Source organism: Mobula hypostoma, chromosome 3 (genome assembly GCF_963921235.1).
Source record: "Mobula hypostoma chromosome 3, sMobHyp1.1, whole genome shotgun sequence".
In the NCBI taxonomy this organism is placed as follows: Eukaryota; Metazoa; Chordata; class Chondrichthyes; order Myliobatiformes; family Myliobatidae; genus Mobula; species Mobula hypostoma.
In genome coordinates, this window is record NC_086099.1 from 169,553,885 (window position 1) to 169,579,118 (window position 25,234).

The 25,234-nt window shown below is 39.9% G+C and overlaps 1 protein-coding gene across 2 annotated transcripts in view; it reads right to left on the reverse strand.

The window, feature by feature from the left end:
* Positions 1-5,705: 5,705 nt before the first annotated feature.
* Positions 5,706-25,234, reverse strand: part of efhb (EF-hand domain family, member B) — a 68,676-nt gene continuing 49,147 nt past the window's right edge. For both annotated transcript variants that reach the window (XM_063042363.1, XM_063042364.1), the window contains 5 exons: positions 23,651-23,805; positions 18,647-18,854; positions 18,253-18,432; positions 10,056-10,237; positions 5,706-6,493 (listed from right to left, as the gene is read on the reverse strand). In XM_063042363.1, the coding sequence (XP_062898433.1) occupies positions 6,332-6,493; positions 10,056-10,237; positions 18,253-18,432; positions 18,647-18,854; positions 23,651-23,805 (887 nt within the window). In that variant the 3' untranslated portion in view covers positions 5,706-6,331. The remainder of the gene's footprint in view (positions 6,494-10,055; positions 10,238-18,252; positions 18,433-18,646; positions 18,855-23,650; positions 23,806-25,234) is intronic.

Sequence of the window (25,234 nt, forward strand, 5' to 3'; positions counted from 1 at the left end):
TATTGTAAAAACGTTGTGCTTGTTGTTAAATAAAAGTTCTATCTGAGACACAGAAGATGGTTCTTTATTAGTAACCCACGATACGTATGAATATAAAGAACACAACATGGTGTCAGAGGTTGGTCTAGAAGAATAATACATTTCCTAACACGGGAGAATCAAAGATAATTTTCTGAGAAAAAGGTTTGAACTGTTTTGGTGTTGCTAACGGTTTTACAAATGGAAGGTTTGCAGCCTCTATTGACACTTCAATTGTCTGGGAACGTAGCCGTGAACTGGAGAAAATTTAAGGGACGTTTTGAATTGTATTTATCAGTGATCAATGCAGATCGAAAACCGGAAAAAATGAAAGCTGCACTTCTACTCCACGTAATAGATGACGACACAATTGAGGTATATAATCATTTTATTTTTGAAAATGGAGATAATTTAAAGTTAAAATTGATATTGGACAAATCTGAAGTATTTTGTATACCGAAGCATAATGTGCCATACGAGTGTCATAGATTTTTTACATGTACGCAGAGACCTGGTGAAGTTATTGATCAATATGTTACTGAGTTGAGACACCGGAGTAAAACATGCAAGTTTGGAGAACTGACAGACTGTCTCATTAAAGACAGGATAGTTTGTGGCATTCTGGATAATGGTCTGAGAGAAAGGCTGTTAAAAGAACAAGACTGAGACTTGGAAAAAGTTTTGATGCTCTGCAAAGCTTCGGAAACCGTGACATCACAGGCTAAAGAACTTTTCAATGAGAGCTGCAATGTAGACGCTGTGAGGAAGTGTGAACATATTAGTAAAAAATGATAAAACTACATCAAAAATGACGGAGAGCAAGACGTCATCTGCGAGAAAAAAGCTATGTGATTGCTGTGCGCGGCAGCATCAGCCAAAACAGTGTCCAGCGTATGGGAAAATGTGCAACAATTGTGGTAAGAGTAACCATTTTTCACGCCGTCGCAGAAGTACAAAGGTAGAAAGAAAATAAACAAGTAAATGCTGTGCTTGAAAATGAACATGAGGAGTTTTATATAAATGTGCTTTGTGAAAACAAACAAAGTAAGAATGACTGGACTATTCCATTGCAAGTGAACCAAAACAATATTCTGTTTAAACTTGATACTGGAGTTTCTGAGTTTAACGTATTAAAGCCAAGACCAAAGTTACATAAGACAAATATAAAAGTGACTGGGTATTCAGGAGCAGACATTCCAGTTAAAGGAACATGTGCCTGAAGTATCGCACAAAAATATTGTGCACATGCTTTCATTTGTGGTGGTGCCAACGAATGTACGTCAATACTGGGTTTATCTGCCTGTGAGAGACTTAATTTGGTGAAAAAAGTCTTAGACCTGGACAGTGACACAGAGTCAGAATACAGTGACTTGATGAAAGAGTATGAGGACTTGTTCAAAGGGCTTGGTTGTCTTCCAGAAGAGCACACGATTAAAATTGACAACACAGTGCCACCCATTGTACATCCATGTGGAAAAGTGCCTTTTGCATTATGTCATCAACTGCAAACCGAGCTTGAAAGACTGGAATGGCTAGGAGTCATTAAAAAAAATTGATGAACCTACTGAATGGGTCAATTCACTTGTCATTGTTGATAAGAGAAATGGAAAACTGAGGATTTGCTTAGATCCAAGAGACTTGAATCGAGCCATTAAAAGAGAGCATTTCAAATAGCCTACTCATGAAGAAATGATTTCACAGTTTGCTAATGCATAGTACTTTAGTAAATTAGATGCATCCTCTGGATTCTGGCAACTTAAACTAGATGAACCAAGTTCAAAGTTGTGTACCCTTAACACTCCTTTTGCCAGATATTGTTTCTTTCAGCTTCCATTTGGAATTGCATCAGCTCCTGAAGTGTACCATTAAACCATTCACATGCTATATGAGCACATTGAGGGCGTGGATACTTCCATGGATGATATTATTGTTTGGGGATCATCTAAACAAGAGCATGATGCCAGACTCAGATAGGTCTTTGAGGCAACACGCAAGGCAAACCTGAAGTTGAACAAAGACAAATGTCAGTTAGGAGTGACTGAACTTACCTTTGTGTATGATATCATCAGCAATGAGGGTGTGTGTCCTGATCCATTGAAGGTTTCTGCTATTGAGAATATGCCAAGACCGCAATGGAAAAAGGATGTTCAAAGGTTCATGGGAATGGTCAACTACATGAGAAAATTCATACCCATTCTTTCGGAACAGCTTGCTCCATTGGGGCAGCTAACAGAAAAGAAAAATGAATGGAGCTGGAATCATGAGTAGGAGAAGGCATGGCAAAATCTCAAGAAAGTGCTCACCAAAGAACCTGTGTTGAAATTCTATGATGCTGAGAGACCCATCAAAATCTCATGTGATGCATCTCAAGCAGGCTTAGGGGCAGTATTACTCCAGAAACATGATCAGGAGTGGCTACCAGTGGCAGGTACATCTCGTTCATTATCCAATCCAGAAACTTATGTTACGTACCCCGTAACTGGGTTGCCAAACCAGCAGAAATGGATCACTCAGTTGGAGTCTGGAGTACTAGAACTAAGAAAGTTTTATTAAAGAAACAAGCAACACAGTAATCGAAAGGATAATAAATGCAACAATTCAACAATGATAACCACACATATGCACAGAATTAAGATAACAGCATCAATCAAGCTCTACCGTTGTCTAGGGGTAAATGACCAATTTCAAAATGACTCAAAGTTCAGTTCGCAGTAATCGTTGCCATGGCGATGGACAACGTGGGGGAAGAGAGACAGAGAGAACAGGAACAACTCAGCATTCAGCACGGCTTCACTCACAGATCAGCGAGATTGCTCACAAACAGCATTTGGGCGGGTCCTTGGTGATGTCACCTGAGGTCACCGACTGTGACCCCTCCTCCAGATGCGGTCGATCCTCTGCAGTGAACCCGGCACCCAGGCAAGGGCGGACACACACCGGGTTCCCGCTGATCGTACCTTTCCACCCTGTGCGTTGTCCGGTACTTCTCACCACTCGTGAGAGGCGCACCGCTTCCAGGGTCTCGTTACCTCGGGTGGCGTGTGTGTCTGTCTTAGCGAACCTGTCCCTTTTTATCCCCCTGCTGGGGTATCGCCTGTCCATCACTTCAAACAGTTCAGGGTTCAAAGGGGGGAGCCGCTCCAGACAGCTCTTCCTCCCACATCCCTTCATTACACATCTCCAGACGCTGCTCCATTGTTCCTTATCTCTCCTTCCCCTGAGGGCAGGTGGCAGACCAACTGCTGATGCCACTGATGCTAGCCCAGGCCAGCAAACATCTTAATTTTATGTGTATTCTCGTAACACAAGGTATGCCCAAATTGAAAAAGAATTGCTCAGCATTATGTTTGCTTGTGAGAGATTTCATCAGTTTGTGTCAGGGTAATCTATTGATGTTGAAACTGATCATAAGCCCCTGACTGCATTGTTTCACAAACCTTTAAGTGACTGTCCTTTGCGAATTCAGCGAATGATGATCAAATTGCAAAGATATGCATTGAATGTGTCATACACACCTGGAAAATCCATGTACACAGCTGACACACTTTCCAGAGCTGTGGATCCAACAACAAAAGACAGTCACAGGGACACTGCTGATGTTCAGGCATTTGTTGATATGATCATAGAGACTGTACCTGTTGCTCCCGAAAAGTTGGAACTGCTGCACCTTGAGACAGAGAAGGACAAAATTCTCAGTTAGGTAATACAAGTGGTGATGGAATAATGGCCAGATAATAAGCATGACTGTACCTTAGAAGTACAAGAATATTGGAACCACAGATCAGAACTTTCTGTTGTGGATGGGACATTGTACAAAGGTAGCAGAATTGTGATTCCTAAAAGTCTCCAAAAAGAAATACTTGGGAAAATTCATGAAGGCCACCTAGGTATTGAAAAATGTAAGAGAAAGGCATGGGGAGTGATGTTTCAGCCCAGGATGAATCAAGAAATTACAGAATTGGTGTCTTCTTGTCAAATATGCCTTAAATACCAACCTAGCAACCCTAAGGAGCCACTGCATCCACATCCCAGTCCTCAGAGACATTATCAGAAGGTAGGCGTTGATCTTTTTGTAACTAACAAGGATTATCTATTAATAACAGATTACTACTCATTGTATCCTGAAGTGTGTGGTCTGAGCAGAACAACAGCAGAATGTAATTACTTGCATGAAATCAGTTTTTTCCAGACATGGTGTACCTGATGGTTTTGACTGACAGTGGTCCACAATTCAATGGTGAATGCATGAGACATTTTGCTCATGAATGGGGCTTTGTTCATACAATATCTGTTCCATTTTTCCCTCAGTCCAATGGATTAGTTGAGAAGTTGATAGGAATTATCAAGAATCTGATGCACAAAGCAAAAGATAGTGGAGGTGATTTTTATAAAGCTTTGTTAGCCTATTGCAGTACTCCACTTGAATGTGGATTTTCTCCTGCTCAGCTCTTGATGGGACGCTGTTTGAGATCCAATCTGCCAATAGATGAGAGCCTTCTGACAACAGAGGGAGGTGAACAAGTGAAAAGATAGAAAGATGAACACAAAGCAAAGCAGAAAATATACTTTGACAGATGTTCTTGTCCACTACCTGAACTGCACCAAGGAGATGAAGTAAGGATACAAGACAAAATGAATACATGGACACAGAAAGCTACAGTACTTGAAGTACAAACCAGATCATATATGGTCCGAACAGAAGAAGGAGCAGTGTTAAGAAGAAATCGCAAAGACCTCAAGAAAAAGCCCACTTCAGAGTTTCAGGTAACTGATGCAGACCAGACAAAACATGGAAATAACAACGAAACACAAGAACTGTGTGAACCACTTAGAAGGTCTACTCGTGTTCATAAACCTCCAGAGAGAGACGTTAAATTATGCATTTGCTCTGGTCAATGTTGCTAATTGTTTTTCTTTTTAATGAAAGGAAGATGTGGTGATATGATGTGTAAGAAAGTGATTGGAGAGAGTGCTGAGCATGCGCAGGGATGATAGAAAGATCAAGAAACATGGTATTGTAAAAACGTTGTGGTTGTTAAATGAAAGTTCTATCTGAGACACAGAAGATGGTTCTTTATTAGTAACCCACAGTACGTATGAATATAAAGACCACAACAAAGGGTAGATAGAGTTGCTGGAGAATTGCTTGCCTAAGGTGCCTTGGAAATCAAGCCATGCCTGCAGATGATGTTAGTAGAGGGAGTGGAGAAAGTGCTACGATAGTGATAAACTTGCCACGGGTGAAGAGATAAGAGTGCTGGCAAACAGAAGCACTTCAAAAGAGCTGCACAATGGAGAGCCTTTGAAGGAAGACAGGATAATTCACTCTCAACAAAGACTTCTGGCTTTGGTCAGAATTATTTCAATGCTATGAGAGAATCAAAAATCTAATTAGGGAGATTTGAGGAAGGATTTGTAACTGAAGTGAATATAGTTCTTGAAGTGGGCAACATTGGGCTAGAATTATACTAGTACCAAACTTTCTCAATTTTTGCTCCCTTCAACATAGTCCATTTAGAAACATGAAAGCTACAATTTTACATTATATTTTTAAAAGACTCTTTTGCTATTTAACAACATTAAACAGTGCTGTTGCAAATGATCAGTGATTCAACAAAGAGTCTCACATTGATACAAAAACATACAGCCACAGACAACTTCTTGTTCAAAATAATAGGTCTGTATTTCCAAAGGAGGCTTTCCACATCTGCCATTTACTGCTTCTCATTGATATTCCAACAAAATAACAGCAAAAATTGGTTTGGAGAACCAATGTGAAAATTCATCCTCAAATTGTTTTTGCCTGTTTGTATTTCACAGAAAAAAAATCACACATTCATTTAACAAAAGTGCAATTGTGAGTTGATATGTTATTCAGTAAATACCAAGGAGTTTTTTTTTGGGGGGGGGGAGTGCTTTTTACAACCATATTACAAACTTGCCAGAAAGAAAATAACTTTTAAAATAGACTGCAGAGTTATACAGATATTTTAATGTTTTCATTTAAAAACCCATTACTTCCTTTCATACGTAAAAGTACTTATAGGGCCTTCACAAACCATAAACACAGCTGAAGCTCATTGCATGATTTCTGACAGATTCTGACTGATTTTTGTTCCAAATCTACAATAAAACTAATTACATTTAGAAGAATGTTCTAACTTTTTAACCTGCAAAGTTTGTTTTCAACGCTGCGTCCATAATGAGCACAAATTGAAATCTTGAAACTGTTCAAAAATTTCAAAAACAATTACAAAACCTCATGCATTTAATATTATTGAAATCTTAAATTTGCCAGGGAAATTACAAATCCTCAACAAGCTGAAGTCGCTGATGTCTGAATTTCATCCAGAACCTCACGGAATGTCTCCACAGAAACTTCTCCCTTTGCATGTTTCTTGGCAGCACACTTCCATACTTCTTCAAAGGTCTCTCTGGACATATCCACTCCAGCCTTACAAAATATTTGCTTTATCTAATGCAGTAAAGATGGAAATGACTGTCAATGCAAATTCAAGACCAAATTACTGCATTCTTTGTGATTAAAAACTGTATCTGCAAAGATGATTTAAAGATCAAAAGGAAAGTTGAAAGAAGATATTTGAATGCACGTGATTGAAAATTACTAAAGGTTATAACATACTTAAACACAAATATTCATGAAATAAAATAAAGGCATTTTATATTAAATCATCTACTACTTTAAGAGACCAGCTAGTTAAAACAAAAATCAACATCTTAAAGAAATTTTGATATACAACTCATATGTAACAATACATAGCATATTAGTATAGTCACCATCTGGTGTCAAGTTAGCAACCACAATGCTTTTATGTTGCATTATTCTACTATGCCCTCCATATTTGCGTAACCATGCTAAGACAATGCACAGCTATGTGGAATAAGGGCTTTATCCTCTAACAACCTGATTTGTTTTTAAACTTCAGTCTGCAATCTTCACACAAGAGCAACTATTAAGTCCTGCTGCCAGCTGCCAGAGCAGCAATAATTGGGGATCCCAGAATAGGTTTCTACTGCCTGGGATCATCTGGAGAAGTATTGCTGTAAAAAGCAAAGTGGATCTCCAAATTCACTGTGATTTGCTCCAATATTACACAATGCCAATATCATGCAGCTTTAATTCTTGCAAGCAACTGAGGAGTAGGGTATGGAGAAAAAGCAAGAAGGAAATGCATGGATTCCACATCCTCGCACCCACAGACACACACACACACACAGCTCCCCTTCAGGCCTGGCTGATACATTACAGTTCATCACTAAATTAACGTAGTGCCAACTCCCCATTCCACAATTCCTTGCTCTGCTGCTGAACATCTCACCACCTAATTGATAACAATGACAGAATGAAATTCAATCCTAAATTAACATTACACTCCAGATTTCTCTAATTTTGCAAAAGTGCTTAGAAATATCATCTAATCACTCCATGCACTACTTAGAGTCTGTCTACTGCATGATTTTACTTGCACTGATGTTTCTGCGTAGTCTCTTGTAGCTTCAGAAAACTGGTGAATGCGGTGAAGGAGGCTACAGGCATCCTTGGAGGATGACAACAAAGCTGCTTTGGACAGAGAAGGTCTGGATTGCTTCATTAGAGATGCCGATGATATGGCTTGCTTACAGATCAACAGAAGAACATTAGCAGAGAGACAATGAAAAGATCACAAACTATATGGGGAGTGAAATATATTCATATTCTACAGAACAAAGGACACGCTCCTAAAGGAGTACTTCAACAATCCTAATTACCTCTCGGATACCAAACAGGTAGGCTGTTATGATACCTCCCATGTGCCTTTGAGCATTGGTACCCAAAGATGAGAACCCCTTAACTTGAGTTTCCATAAGACTACTCAATATTAGATAATTTCTGTTTGTACTTGCAGACTCAAATCCAGTCAGCCATTACTTAAACAATGGAAGGGATAAACACTAAAAAAACACTGCAAAACATTTTTCCTCCAAGGACCCCTGGCATTGACCCCATGTTTTCTGCAGGCCTGCCATTGCATTTCACCGGGCATGTTTTTTGTAGGTTGTCCCTTTTAATATTAATCTAGGTCCAGAACAGCAGAGTGTTTGCAGATGAGCCAGCATTTCTATCTACTCTGTCCAGTTTACACATAGCAAGTCACTCACTATTTGCAGATCATGTGTCCAATCCAACCTGTTTACAATGCAGAATATCTGGATTTAATTTGTCCATTTTGGGTGCCAGATTGAGTGATACCGTGCCTTATCATTTTCTCTCAAGCTTTTAAACCACTGAAAGGCCAATCTGTACTTTTTAAATGCTGGAAAGAGAAAGGGGAGGGCAAAGAAATGGTAAGGGAAAAAATGGGACAGAGGAAATGCATGTGGTACTTATAACGTAGAGAAGATTGTGGGAAGTGGAATGTTAAAAAGAAGCTTATGTATGAGCATGTTTGTGTATACTGTACCTAGATATCTTCTCCACTGCTGCCAAAGAGCAAAGACTACTCAAATTATGGTCAGTATTCTCTATTCTAGCAGAGTAAATAGTTGCAATAGCACACTTTTCAGTATATTTCTGTTGTCAGTTCTGGGTCACCAGAGAGAGTGAATAAGAAAAAGAAAAGCAAGAAAGAGGAATCAATAGTGACAAGAAAGCAAAACAGAGAAAGAGAGGGAGAATAGTTAGGAAAACAGGAAAGGCTGGTAAGAATGGATTTGGGTGCTTTGTTTCAATAACAAGAAATCTCTATGGTGATGAGGCTTGGAAATGCATGCAGGATATGCTACCCTATCAAGTTGTGCCCAAGTCCTGATCAAAAGAGATTGTCGGCCATTAGGTAGTGATGCTGCAATACGCTAAGCAGCATTTGAGGCTCATGCTGCAGTTGGATGATGACCACTGAACATTTTTCAGTACCGCCTCCTGATCCTTCACATTAGATTCCTTGCATTGATCGCCATGGTTATCATCCAATGGCTAATTCATTGAACTCCAGGTCAGAAAATCTCAGTGTCCTCTCTTGCCTAGGTTCTTTTCTTAAAGATTTAAAGATTAAAGATTAGCTTTATTTGTCATATGTACATCGTAACATTGAAAAATAGAGTGAAAGGCATCGTTTGGGTCAACGACCAACACAGTCCGGGGATTGTGCTGGGGGCAGTCCGCAAGTGTTGCTATGCTTCTGGCACAACATAGCATGCCCACACAATTTACTTACCCTAACCAGTACATCTTTGGAATGTGGGAGGAAATTGGAGTACCTAGAAGAAACTCACACAGGCGCAGGGGGAATGTATAAACTCCTTTGAGAAAGTGGTGGGAATAGAACTCTGATCGCGATTGCTGGTGCTATAAAGTGTTACACTAACCACTATGCTAATGTGACACCCTCTTTTCTACCATCATTTTTACTATCTTTTCCAGCCAGCTCTAGTGTCTCCTTGAATGTTCTACCACTAGATCCAGCTACAACATATTTATCCTATTTATGTGTGGCACTGATCATGAAATGTGCAATTCATAAAATTAAGACAATTGCTGATATCCAAGGGAAATCAAAAGCATATTTATCATGAGATAATCACTGAAATCATTAGTTATGAGCTCAAATTTCATGTGTGGCCTGCCATGGTTGAATGGGCTTGGGATAATCACAGCTCAAGATCCTAGCACACATTATCCAACACTATTCAATTCAGCCACAACTGAATGGGCACCTAGTTTTTGCAAGTTTTCTGGTTCCAATTTAGCTTGTAGTACTACTTACATTCTGATTGTACAGAGTAGGAATTTACCAAAGTCCTGACCAAATATTTGGAGCATTTTCAACCTTGAGTACAACTCAGAGAAAGAAATATAATGGAGAATGAGTGAGGCAAAAGCCCCTCAAACCAGCTCTCACCAATTTTCTATCTTTGACCTACCTTCTCTAACACAAAACCTTTTTGTCATACGACAATCATCCATCATTCTGAGCAATACAAATTTCCTTTGCTGTGTTTGGACTAGGATGAGTTAAATGTTGTTGCTAATGACTTACCTCTTCTCTGGGCCTGTCTAAAAACATGTCTTTCTCATAAACTTGACTTTGAGCAAAGATAGAAGGATTTAGCAAGGCTGAAGCAGTTGCCTCATCACCATAGTTAATCGTATCACTAATACGACGAAAACGAGGAGCTGCTAAGTCAGTACGAATAGTAGGTACACCACAGGTTCGAAAATCTGTTTGAAACAAAATATAAAGAAATAATGTATCAAGGGACTCTTATTTAATATTTTAATCAAAATTAGACATTAACGACAGATATATTCCTGACATGCACTGTAACTTAATTGAAAATTATAATTCCAATAAATCTTGGTGTTGGATTATAGTTCTTTCCAATAGATTATCTGACTTTGATGCCCATAGTAAACTTTCAGTTTCAAGTAACTAACTTCATTCTCATTTAACACAATCACTTAGGATACATTTTCATTTTCAGATTTCAAAAATGCTGAACCTCAGATCAAAGTTCAAAGTACATTTATTATTGAAGTATGGATACTGTTGTGTATGTGGCCTGGTTACACAACAATGCTATTAATAAAAACGCTGGAGACGGGAGCTAAGGTTCATGGTTCTTTACTGGCAGAAACCGAACTCAGCACACACGTACAGATCAATACGCCCCTAATAGCGCATGCTCAATACATGACTAATAGCGCATGCAACGACGTGTCCCTACAACATAAAGTTCTCCGTTATTATACTGTAGGCCATACAGTGCACTCCTCCCCTTTTATTTTAATAATGTATCAACTGTTTTTTTTAACTGGGTCATTATGCTAAACAAATATGTCTACCCTTAACATACAAACACCTAACATTTGTTTACTTAGTAACTTAATAATATCAGATCATAACAAAGTAACATAATAATATCAAATTATAACAAGCCCCCTTTTTTCTTTTGTTTTTTTTTTACTTTTGCCCTAAGACCCATATATAACTCAAGTCTCTGGGGAGGTCTCCTCTGCCTCTCCGGGTAACGTCTGTCCAGCTCTCGGCTCTATCCCTCCCCCTCCTGTCTTCTCCTATCATTTTGAATCTCCCCCTCCCCCTCCCCCTCCAACTTTCAAATCCCTTACTCACTCTTCCTTCAGTTAGTCCCCTTTTGCCTATCACCTGTCCAGCTCTCGGCTCTATCCCTCCCCCTCCTGTCTTCTCCTATCATTTTGGATCTCCCCCTCCCCCTCCAACTTTCAAATCCCTTACTCACTCTTCCTTCAGTTAGTCCTGACGAAGGGTCACGGCCTGAAACGTCGACTGCACCTCTTCCTACAGATGCTGCTTGGCCTGCTGCGTTCACCAGCAACTTTGATGTATGTTGTCTGACTTGAAGTGTTTGCTTCGGAGAATGAGTCTCCACAGGTACCTCAGGTGGGTCCTCAGCACTGATGACAGGCTCATCTGTGGAGAAGGCTGATGTGGTCACATCGGGAGTGTTTGCTTCTATGTCCGGGCAAGGTGTTGTTGTGTTTTTCACCTGAGCATCCAGGATTTGGTCCACATAACGTCCCCATAAGTTCTCTCCCACCTGTACTATATACATCAGTGGCCCGTCTATGGCGGAAATTATGCCTGGTTGCCACTTTTCAGTCCGGTAATCACATGCAAGAACTGACTGTCCCACACTGAAGCTCCGTGTTGACTCAGCATTTAAGTGTTTGAACTGTCTGTTCTCTACATCACACCGTACATTTGGTTTGAGAAGATCCATGTGGGACCTCAGGTTCCTTTTCAGAAACGTCATCGCTGTAGTCGGGTTAGTGGTTGCATGTACTGCATTATGATAGGCAAGGAGGAAGTTGTCCATCTTGTGTTGCAGTGGTCGATTTTTGCTGTCCCTTGCCTTGAGGGCTTTCTTGAATGTCTGTACAAATCTTTCTGCCAAGCCATTTGTGGATGGATGGTAAGGGGAAGATGTAAAGTGCTTGATTCCATTGTTCTCCACAAAACTTTGGAATTCTTCAGAGATAAATTATTGTCCATTGTCTGTGCAGATTTGTTCTAGTATGCCATTCCTGGAGAACATGGTCCTCAGTACTATAATGGTCTTTTCCAATGTGGTTGTCTTCATTTTGATGACCTCTGGCCATTTGGAATGTGCATCAACAGCGATTAAAAAGATAGAGTCCATGAATGGTCCAGCGAAGTCGATGTGCACTTGTTGCCATGGTGATGAGGGCCACTCCCATGGATGGAGAGGGGCTTGTAGTGGTATGTTCTGGATCTTTTGACATCCTGAGCAGTTCTTGGTCACATCCTCAATCTGTTTATCGATTCCTAGCCACCACACATAGGCACGGGCAAGACTTTTCACCTTCACGGTACCCAGGTGCCCCTTGTGCTGTTCCTCCAGCACTCTGGTGCATAGCTTGGGAGGAATCACAACTCATGAACCACACATTAGAGTTCCCCGATACACTGACAACTGCTCCTTCCTCACTGTGAAGGCTGGAAACAGTGTGTTCCCCTGCTCTGGCCATCCCTTTACCGTGATGTCATACACTTTTGACAACATGGGGTCATTGCGTGTTTCCTTTTCAAAGAGGCTGTTTGTTACTGGTAACTGTTCGACTATTGTTGTGTGAAAGATCTCTACTGAATCTATTTGTGTAGTTATCTCGGAAGTCGGCAGTGGTAAACGTGACAACCCATCTGCGTTGTCATGTTGCTTGGTCCCCTTGTGTTCAATGTCATACATGTGACCTCCTAAGAAAAGAGACCATTGCTGCAGCCTTTGTGCTGTCATCACTGGAACGTGTTTTCTTGGATTGAAGATTTTTTGACACGAGAGGCTGATGATCAGTCAACAGGATAAACTTTTGGCCATACAGGTAGTAATTGAATTTCTTGACTCCCCACACAAGGCTTAGGGCTTCTCTGTCAATCTGTGCATAGTTGCATTCAGCTGAAGTTAGCGTTCTTGAGGCTATTGGTCTTTGTGAGCCATCTGGAAACTTGTGCGATAACACAGCTCCTATCCCATGGGGCGAGGCATTACAAGCTAGTCGGATTGGTGAGGAGGGGTCAAAGTGCGTGAACACCCCTTCTGAAGTTATGAGTCTTTTAGTTTCTTGAAACGCTTTCTCACAGCTCTCAGTCCATTTCCATTGTGTTCCTGTCTGTAATAGTGCATTTAGTGGGTATAGGACTGAGGATAGGTTAGGCAAGAACATGTGAAAGTAGTTCAAGATATGCTCTCAGCTGAGACACATTTTCAGGTGGTGGTGCCTTAAGCACCGCTTCTATTTTGTCTTGAGACATGTGTAAGCTATCCTTGTTGATCACATGCCCACAGTATGAGATTTCCTTTTTGAAAAACTCACATTTCTGTCGATTAGCTCTGAGCCCATATTCTCGTAACCTGGTGAGCACTTGTTCAAGGTTAGAAAGATGTTCGTCGTCATCTTTGCCAGTGACAATGATGTCATCCAGGTAACACTGAGTCCCTGGAATCCCCTGCAGGACCTGGTCCATTGCCCTTTGCCAGATTGCAGGAGCTGATGCTATCCCAAACACCAACCTGTTGTACTGGTAAAGTCCTTTGTGTATATTTATTGTCAGGTATTTCTTGGATGCTTCATCAATTTCCATTTAGAGGTAAGTCTGGGTCAAATCAATTTTTGTGAAATGTTCCCCTCCTGACAGGGAAGCAAAAATGTCCTCAATTCGGGTAGAGGATACTGTACAGTGCAGAGAACTGGGTTAACAGTCACTTTAAAGTCACCACATATGCGCACCTTGCTTGGTTTTCCTGGTTTTGTGCTGGAGATTTTCTTCATCACTGGAACAATAGGCATGGCCCATTCACTCCAATCCACCTTTGACAGGACCCCAGTCTGCTCCAGATTTTTCAGCTCTGCCTCTACTGTAGGACGGATTGCATATGGCACTGCTCTGGCTTTGTGAAACTTTGGACATGCATTTTCCTCAATCTCAATCTTTGCCTTCATGCCCTGAAGTGTTCCTATTCCTTTCGTGAACACTTCCTCAGAGTCAGCAAGTATTTGTGACAGTCTCTCAGATGTCGTCTTGCTGCCTTCCTTTGCTGACACATCTAGTGCCTTGAAAGTGTGCCAATCCAACTGGATTTTCCTGAGCCATTCACATCCCAGCAACGGTGGTCTTCCATTTTTCAGTACATAGGGGTTCAGTTGTTGTGTTTTATCTCCGTAGGTCACTGTCACTTTAATTTTGCCTTTGGGACGCACCTTCTGTCCTGTGTAAGTCTTTAGTAGAAGTCTAGGTCGTTTCGAAGGTATGTGCGAAAACAGACCTTTGTAGTCATGTACAGAGGTCACTGTTAAAGCTGAGCCTGTGTCCAACTCCACTTGTGGAGTGATCCATATTACTCTTCGATCATCTGTCTCTTTCACGCTGTGAAGTTGCCGACAAAATAATTCACTTTCGTCAGAGTCGTTTTCATCAGAACTGCCTTTTTTTATTTTGTGTACCTTGTTATATTTTCCTTTCTGGGGTTTCTTGTTTCTCTGTATTTTTCCCTTTTCCTGCTGTTTACTAGCTTTGCATACTCTGCCAATGTGGCCCTGTTTTCCACAGTTTCTGCATTCTTTTTCTTTAAACCAACAGTCGTCCGGGTCATGTGACCTATTCCCACAACGGTAACATTCCTTTCCTTCATTTCTGTTCAGTGACATTATAGTTGTGGCATATTCCAGAGATTTTTGTTGTATCTCGGAAGCACTCCATTCCGCTGTTTCCATTGATATTGCAATGTTTAGCACTTTCTCAAATGTAAGTTCTCTTTCACACAGAAGCTTCTTCTGTGTGGTTTCACAGTGCATGCCACACACTAACCTGTCCCTCAATGCGTCTGATAGACCAGCTGCAAATTGACAATATTCTGATAATTTGCGCAATTCAGCACAATATTCAGAAATGCTTTCATTTTTGCTCTGATTCCAATTGTGAAATTTAAATCTTTCAGCAATGACCAGTGGTTTGGGGTTTAAATGCTGTTGGAGAGTGTCTACTATTTGCTTGAACGTTTTGTCAGCTGGCTTTTCAGGGGTTAACAAGCTCCGTAGCAGGCCGCATATTTTTGCTCCCATAATACTGAGTAAGACGCTGGCTTTCTTTTCATCATAAACACTGTTAGCCTCACAATATAACTTTTTCAATGTAAGTTGCCCAGTCTTCAATGCCACTACCAAATGCTGTAATGGTTCCAATCATCACCATCTTTGTTATGATAATTTAGCCCCGTTTTCCCCTTGTTTTCTTTTTGACTCACGTGACCTTTTTGCTAGACCACGAGCACACTCCATCTAGATGTGTGTGTGTCGCTCCTTTTTATCTCCCTTCTGGGGCAGGCAGACCCTCAGCTCATGGGGGTCAGCGCTGGCTGTGGTCTCGGCTGGACGTGCTGCGGCTCTGACTGTGTCTCCTGGCCTCATGACGTTCCCAACCCCGGCTGTGCTTCCGTTTCCTTTCAGACTCGCAGCCTCGCTCTGCCTCCTTCTCCTGCTCCTTGGCTCGTTCCTTGCGCTCTTCCTCCAAATGTCGTTATCAATTAAAACACGGTGTTCCGATACGATGTAGGTTCATTAACCTCGTCACAAATTTGTTATGTTTGTGGCCTTGTTACACAACAATGCTATTAATAAAAACGCCAGAGACGTGAGCTAAGGTTCATGGTTCTTTACTGGCTGAAACCGAACTCGGCACACACGTACAGATCAATACGCACCTAATAGCACATGCTCAATACATGCCTAATAGCGCACACAACGACGTGTCCCTACAACATAAAGTTGTCCCTTATTATACTGTAGGCCATACAGTACATATACCATATACAAGCTTGAGATTTATCTTCTTGATGGCATCCCCAAAACAAAGAACACAATAGAATCCATGAAAAGATCCACACAAAAAAGACTGTCAATCATGCAACGTGCGAAAAGAGAACAAATTGTGCAAACAATTAAAAAGTAAACAAACAATACACAGGACATGAACTGCAGAGTCCCCGAAAATTAGTGCAGAGCCACGCAGCCAGTTCAGCACTGAGGAGTGTGAAGCCCCATGGAGTAGTGAGCTGAACACTGGTTGATCCTTTGCCCTCAACCTTAGCACGTTAATCCTTTTAATCTGGCTCAGCGCTTAAACCAGCTATACATCCGCTCACTCTTTGCTCTTGGGCCCAGGCTTCGCCACTTCAATCCAGCCCAAAGTCCACTCCAGCGATGGCTGCCGTGACCAAACCTGCATTCCCAACAGTTCACTGAATCCTTCGGGATACTGCAGAAACGCCAGGCTCAAAACCATAACTCGCAAAGGGAAATTACAGGCTGCAGACTGCAGTGATTGTAGTCCGTAAAATGTATATATCTGGTAGAATAGTTAGTAGTTTTTGCTAGCTGCCCACAAAACTTCGCTGTATCTCTCCAGCACCATCTTAGGATAAAGTCCAATCATCAGAAATCCAAGGGCATGGCCAATTTTCCATTCATTAAGCTTAAGGAATAGGTGCTTTTCACTTTGCAGCCAAGTGCATGGCCAATTTTCAATTCGTTAAGGTTAAAGAATTGGTTCTTTTCTCTTTGCAGAAAAGGAGAAGAGTAAAGAAACTTGATAAAGGTCTTAAACAATTTCAAGGACATGGGACATATATACCTGAAGAAATTCTCCAAATGGTTATTAGACCCGGGACTACAGAGAGAGTTTCAGAATGTCAGATGAACAATAACATTTCTGTGAGAATAGAAAAAAAATGATAATTTATTGCCAGTACAGTGGTGAAAATGAAATGTGTTGTTTTAAAAAGAAATAGACAAATTCTTTCTGAAAGAAACAGCTCAAGCTTATTAATTCTAGAGATACATTAAAGAAAACCAATGATGGATTTGGAATTGCAGACAACATGGATTAATGCACCTGAAATTTCCATGATGTCATTGTTGAATTACTAAAAAAAAATAGCTATGGTAACTGTTTACATGAACACCTATGCTATTTTTTCTTTGATCTTCCATCAAAGGCATAGCTGAAAATCAGGATGACACCATATACCTATATATTCTTCTGTTGAAAATATCCTGTGAAAATTTGGGAAGATAAATCTCAAAATTCCTCACATCCTAAACGATGTCCTATTAGGTTCACCATATCTCTAATCTATGGCTGAGAGATAAATGTGTTTGTTTTTTTTTAAGTGCAACAACAACCATTTTATTCATCGGCATCCATTGCACACTTCAGTGGTGGCAGAACCTTTCTTGGAAAATGTAAATCAATGAACAACCTCCTCTCTTATCCCATTCCCAGCCACTCCAAAAGAAGTGTTACTCCAGAAATGATGTCACTTAAAGAAGATCAGGCATGAAAGTAACCTCAGACGTGCAAATATGACTCACACTGGAAGTCTGCTGTGGAATCTCTGGAGTGGTACCAATTTTTAATCATAGAGCACTGAAATAAATGCATATCTTCATGTTCTTCTGATCACACCCTATCCTCCAGAGCAGTGGAGCATAAGAACATGAAAAATAGAAGTAAGAGTAGGCTGCCAACACTCAATATAGGAGACAAGCATGTCATTGCATGAAACTGTAAATTCCAAGTATTTGAAGAGGTTGAGAGTGGCTTTGAGCTAGGTGATGAATTCTGGGCCCAGAGTGAGTCACTGGGCAGCATGGTCTAGGCCCAAAACCTTTTGCAGCAGCGATGCCTGGGTTCTAGTGTGAGGTATAATGCGTTGTTTTGACTATTTAAATGCTGGCCCAGATCAGAGGTGAGAGCCAATTTCACTCACTCCCAACAATGTTCACTCCTCCCTCCAGGGTGCAGAGACTTCCGCTGCTCCATTATTGGGTCAATTTAAACGCTGGCCCAGGTAGACTGAAAAGACAGGGTGTTGGTTGGGACGAGAGCTGATTTCGCACACATGGCTTGTATATTTTTTTTTCTTTTTCTTGCACATGGAGTGTTGGTCTTTTATATTTATTCTTTTTTTTCCTTTTAATTGAGTTCTTTTGGGTTTCTTCCTTTGTGGCTACCTGTGAGCAAGCAAATCTCAAGGTTGTATAATTTATACATTCTATGATGATAAATATACTCGAAATACTTGAAGTTATTCTTAACCAGTTTGTATATTCTACATGAAAATACAAAATTTTCATATAAAATAATATTATCTGTTAAGAAAATAGAACTGAACACTTACTTTCTGGTGAATAACTACCAAAAACTGCATTGATCAGTGAAGAGCTTGTACGATAGTGGCCATTAGACTTATCTTCTTTTCTGGTTATAGTTCTGAGTGTCCTGATTGAGCTACCAATTTCTAATGGTACAATATCGTCAGGTGCTACCAGCCCAGTGCCATCTTTGTTTGTCGCACTTCCTATTGAAGAATTAGTTTCTCGTTAATAAAGGAGCATATGATTGTTAAAACAAAAATCAGTTAATATGGACATCTGAAAAGAGCTGTCACATATCATCTATAGTAAACAAAACAGAGTTAAAGTTAACTCTACATTTCTCTGCACAGACACTGCCTGATTTGCTTAATATTTCCATCATTTACAATTTTTGCAAAATATGCAGCACAGGTGTACCTTTTGTAATAATCTTTTGTTCTGTTTCTCTCAGAGGCATTTTATCTTTCCAATTCAGAAAATTTGCAAACTCTAAGAAGTTGATGGTGCCAACCCCTTCCACATCACAGTAGTCAAATAATTCATCCATCAGTTTGGGGTCTAACTTCAGGTTAAATTGTAAACAGACATCTCGTAGCTCTTCTCGGTCAATTTTACCATCACCATTCTGGATAGGATCAAACAAACGAACAATAGAAATCAATCATTTTGGTTCTGACTATTAGAATCATACATTAGATATTCAAATTAAATCTCCATGAGTTTCCATCCATTCACTTTAATACGCAAACAAATTCCTGATTGATTGTGGGTGAGTGGGCTTTAGGCAATTAGGGGTGCACAGTACAGCTAAATTCTCACAAGCTATACATGTTAAGTGACAAATTGATCTTCGACACAAGAGGTGCTTCAGATGCTGGAAGTCTCGAGAAATGCACACTATGTGCTGGAGGAGCTCAGCAGGTCAGGCAGCATCTATGGATAGGAGTAAACAGTTGCCATTTCGGATTGAGATGAAGTCTTGGATGAGGGATCTTAGCCCGAAACTTTGACTGTTTATTCCCATCCATAGACAAAGGAAACCCCCAAGGTATTCTACACATATGTGAAGAACGGAAGAACTAAAGTCAGGGTAGAGCTGATCAGAGATGAAAGAGGAAACATGTGCCTGAAGTCATAGAAAGTAGGGGAAGTTCTTGAAGAATAACTTACCTCAGCATTCCTCAGTGAGACGCATCTTGACAAATGTGAGGTCAGCATAAAACAGGCTAATGTGCCGGAAGATGTTGTGGTTAAGAAAGAGGATGTGTTAGGTTCTGACAAAAATAAAATTAGGATTGAAAACACACCCAAACTGCTGGAGGAACTCAGCAGTTCAGGCAGCATCTATGGAAATGAATGAACAGTCAACGATTTGTCCGAGACCCTTCATCAGGACTGGAAATGAAGGGGAATATGCCAGAATAAAGAGTGGGGGGAGGGGAAGGTTGACAAGCTAAAAGGTGATAGCTGAAGCCAGGTGGGTGGGGGCAGGGGGATGAAGAAAGAAGCCAGGAAGTGACAACTGGAAAAGGCAAAGGGCTGCAGGAGAGGAGAATGGACAATGGGATAAAAGAAAGGAGGTTCCCTTTAGGATAGGTCATTCCTAAGGCTGGATGGGATATACCTCAGGTTACTATGGAAAGTGAAGGAAGAGATTTCTTCACTGTTGGCAATGATCTTTGAATCCACACTGGCCACAGGAGTAATACCAATGTTGAAGAAAGGTAGCAGGGATAATCCTGGGAGATATAGACCTGCGAGTCCTACATTAGTGGTGGGCAAAATATTGGAGAGGATTTATGAGCATTTGGATAAGCATCATCTGATCAGGGGTAGTCAGCATAGCTTTGTGAGGGGCAAGTCATGCCTCATAAGTCTGATTGACTTTTTCGAGGAGGTGACGAAACAAATTGATTAAGGTAGAGTAGTGGGTGTGTAAATTAACTTAGTAAAGTGATTGACAAAGTCCCCAATGTTAAACTCATACAGTAAGTCAGAAAGTATGTGATCCATGGAAACTTGAAAGTGTGGATTTGGAATTGGCTTGTCTAAAGAAAGCAGAGGGTGGTATCAGATGGAGGTATATGACTAGTAGTGTTCCGGGGGGATCTCTTCTGGGAGGCCTTGCTCTCTATGATTTATATAAATAAATTACAATGGTGATAGGAAGTTTATGAGCCCTGTAGAATTTTCTCTATTTCTGCATAAATATGGCCTAAAATGTGATCAGATCTTCAGGTAAGTCCTAAAACGAGATAAAGAGAACCCAATTAAATAAATACCACAAAAACCATTATACTTGTTCATTTATTCATTGAGAAAAATTATCCAATATTACATGTATTTGTTGGAAAAAGTATATGAACCTCTGGGGTAATGCTATTGGGAGTCAGGTGCTCCAATCAATGAGATGAGATTGGAGATGTAGACTGGAGAGGTTCCTTGCCCTATGAAAAAAAAAGACATTCAAAGTCAGGTTACTGACAGAGCCTGCTCTTCTCAAGAACGATCTGCTTACGTATACCATGCCTCGGTCAAAACAACTTTCAGGGGACCTTCAAAGAAGAATTGTAGAGATGCATCAAGCTGGAAAAGGCTACAAAAGCTTTTCTAAAGACCTGAGTGTTCATCGGTCCACAGTAAGAGAAATTGTCTGCAAATGGAGGAAATTCAGTCCTGTTGCTACTCTCCCTAGGAGTGGACAACCTGCAAAGATCACACCAAGAGCACAATATGCATTGCTGAAGGTGGAGAAAAAGAGCCCAAGGGTAACAGCAAGAGACCCTCAGAAATCTCTAGAACTTGCTAAAGTTTCTGTTCATGTGTTTCCTTTAAGAAAAACACAGAACAAGATGGTGTTCATGGAAGGTCACCACGGATTAAACCACTGCTTTCCAAAAAAAAAATTGCTGCATGTCTCAAGTTTGCAAAAGACCACCTGGATGCTCAACAATGCTTCCGGGACAATATTCTGTGGATAGATGAGACAAGAGTTGAACTTTTTGGCAGAAATGCATATTGCTATGTTTGGAAGGAAAAAGTGCATTGCACACCAATACCAGAACCTCATCCTAACTGTAAAGTATGCTGGAAGGAGCACCATGGTTTGTGGCTGCTTTACTGCCCCAGGGCCTGGACAGTTTGCAATTGTTGAGGGAACAATGAATCCAAAATTGTATCAAGACATTTTACAGGAGAATGTCATGGTAGCGGTCCATCACCTGAAGCTTAATAGAAGTTGGATTATGCAATAAGACAACGATCCAAAACACAAGTGTAAATCAACAACAGAATGGTTTAAAAAGAATTTAAAAATTGTGTTTTGGAATGGCTGAGTCAAAATCCTGACATTAAACCTATAGATATGTGGCAGGACCTGAAGCAAGTAGTTTATACAAGAAAGCCCACCAACATCCCAGAGATGAAGCAGTTTTGTAGGAAAGAATGGCCTAAAATTCCTCCAAGCCGATGTGCAGGACTGATAGACAGTTACCGGAAACGTTTGGTAAAGTTATTGTTGTACAAAGGGGTCACACCAGTTACTGAAAACAAAGGTTCACATACTTTTTCCAACAATTGTATGTAATATTGAATCATCTTTTCTCACAATAAATTAATGAACAAGTATAATGTATCTTGTGTTATTTATTTAATTGGGTTCTCTTTATCTCGTTTAAGAACTTGTGAAGATCTAATCACATTTTAAGTCATATTTATGCAAAAATAGAAAATTCTACAGGGTTCATAAACTTTCTAGCACCACTGTAGATGAGAACACAAATGGGCGGGTTTGTAAGTTTACAGATTGCATCAAGTTCAGTGGTGTTCTGGATAGTGTAGTAGGTTGACACAGGTTACATCAGGACATTGATAGAATGCAGAACTGATCTGAAGAGTGGCAGATGAAGTGCAATCCAGAAAAGTATGAAGTGATACACTTTGGCAGGTCAAACTCGAAGGCAGAGTACAAGGTTGATGGCATGATTCTTAACATGTGGAGGAACGGAAGGATCTTGGGGTCCAAGTCCATTGATCCTGTAAAGTTGGCCACATAAAATATTCCATACATGGATTATTGTTTTCAGTTCTGGTCATCTCATTATGGGAAGGATGTGGAAGCTTCAGGGAGACTTATCAGGGTGTTGCCTGGATTATAGAACATGTCTTTAGAGGAAAGGCTGAGCTAGCCAGGGGATTTCTCCTTAGAGCAAAGCAAGATGAGCGAAGGCTTGATAGAGGTTATGAGACGATAAGAGTGGGCAGTCAGCACATTTTTCCCAGGGTGGCAATGGCTAATACGAGAGGACATACTTTTAAGGTGATTGGAGAAAAGTATAGTGGGAATGTCAGAGGTAACTGTTTTTTTGTACACAGAGTATTAAGTAGATGGAACACACTGCTGGATGCTGGAGTTGGTAGTAGAGACAGATACATTAGGGACAATTGACAGACTCTTAGATAGGTATATGAATGAAAGAAAAATGGTGGACTATGTGGGGGTGAAGGGTTAGTTTGATCTTGGAGTAGGTTAAAAGGTCAGCACAACAATATGGCCCAAAGGACCTGCACTGTACTGTACTATTCTATGTTCTATTATATATATATTTTTAAAATCCAGATAACTTTTAACTTTTAATAAGAGGAATAGATAGAGTGGATAGCCAGCGCCTCTTCCCCAGGGCACCACTGCTCAGTACAAGAGGACATGGCTTTAAGGTAAGGGTGGGAAGTTCAAGGGGGATATTAGAGGAAGGTTTTTTTACTCAGAGAGTGGTTGGTGCGTGGAATGCACTGCCTGAGTCAGTGGTGGAGGCAGATACACTAGTGAAGTTTAAGAGACTACTAGACAGGTATATGGAGGAATCTAAGGTGGGGGCTTATATGGGAGGCAGGGTTTGAGGGTCGGCACAACATTGTGGGCCGAAGGGCCTGTACTGTGCTGTACTATTCTATGTTCTATGTTCTATTATCCTTTATGATTTGGAATTCTCCTATCTTCTTGAGAACTTATTTTATTCCTAAATATATAACCTAGCATTTTAAGAAGTCTGGTCTAGATATTAACCTATAAAAAGATATATTGACTGACACATAGTACAACTTTCATTCCATGAAGCTTGTCTAGTTCTCAAAATAATGAAAGATATATTTCTATCAGAAATAACTTCATTATATACTTTCTAAGTTAAATACTTTCTGCATACCCAAACGTCAAAACATGTTCTTGTAAGGTTATGTATTATTCTCAGCACACTGTTCAATAGCCAAATAATTAGATTAAGGTTAAAATAAAAATGGAAAACAAAAGCACTAATTACTGGAACCAGATTTTACTTGCTCATTAATTTAAAAATGAGTACTAGCTGTGCAACTGTTACATTTTTATAACATTAACAGAAAGCTAATAAATAAATTACTCACTTTGTCATAATGTTTAAAAGCTTCAAGAAGTGTTCTGAAATTCTGAAAGTTAGCTTTTTTTAAATGCTGGCGAATAGTATTTAAGTTGCCCTTTTCCCTATCCTTCTCTCGGTTGAATTTAGTAGGAATCTTATTGTAAATAAGATCTCCAACTCCTGAAATAAAAAATTAATTCATTGCAATGATGCATGGAATAGAGACATTCATTGGATTTGCATATAACTGTAGTGCTCAGAATTTGATTGCAACTTCCAGCTCCGTAGATTCATCTGGAGCAATAGGTGCCAATTTGCTTCAATTCAGATTGCAACCCACTCAGTCAAATTTGTAAAATACTTCAGTAAAATAGATGAATGGTATTGAACTGAAACATTTACTTCATTCCTTTCTCGACGCAAACTGCCTGAGAATTTTTGCTTTTAATAATGAAAGACATGTTTGTGCTTATGAAGCACTTAACCAATATTAGACATATTATAGCACAAATCTGTATGTTATGCCTTTATGATCTCGGGTGCAATGCCAGACACTTAACTGTACAGTATTTAACATTTAGAAATTACATAATTTAAAGGAATCTTCATGGCTTGCAAGTTAGTTGCTCATTGATTTTAACACATGTTGATTGGTATAAGGTATGATTTAGCCTTTCCAGGTCTTGTTCATTGCAAAGTACGCAAGAAGCTTTTGCTTCAAGTATTTAGCAAAATCCAACTTTTGCTAGGAAAGCCACCAACCGCAATGATGTTAAATCACAGACATCTCATAATAAGTGCCACAACTAGGAGAGCTTTAATTCATTCATGATGATCACTGTCTCTATAAAAATTGCTCTAATTGAATTTCAGAACAAGGTCCTAGAGCTAAATGGCCTACTCCAGTTCCCATGATATTCCATTTTACTTTGCTCTAAGAACTTCAGGAATTTAAAGTCAATTAAATATTGCCTTATCATAGAATATTGCATTACCCTTGGATTGTTTACATTGGTATATTAATTTATTAAAACATAAACTTCTGTCATTTTCAAACTCTTGTCTCAGAATTGCCTACTTACTGCCACATGTAACTATCCAAATTCTCTCAGTATTAAAAACCAACATTATTAAATCCTTATGAACTTTCCATCAATGAGAATCTCATCAATATTCCACGTTCCAACTCTCCAATTGTCTTACGTTGTAAGAGAACATATAAATCAGACAGTGTCAGTATCTGTATTCATATAAAAGGTATGGATTCTATTACTAGTAATTTGAATAATTAGAAATTTATCCTCATGATCACAATAGCCAAATACAATAAAGCTTTTTAATAAAACAGCTCACAATGCATTACTTTCCAATGCTATGTGAGCCAAATCAATTATTTCTAGAGTCATAACTCAGCCTTTTGCATCTCTCGTAGATGCTCTCTGCTGGTAGAAAAAAGGATGACCTCTCACAACCTCGGGATATCCCTCAGGTTTTACATAGTAGATTTATGCCACACTACAGATTTGTCTGTCAGCTCATGAAAATTAACCAAGGTGAACTCTCTACTTCCAAAGAAAGAAGTGCAAATAAATACATATATATATGCAAA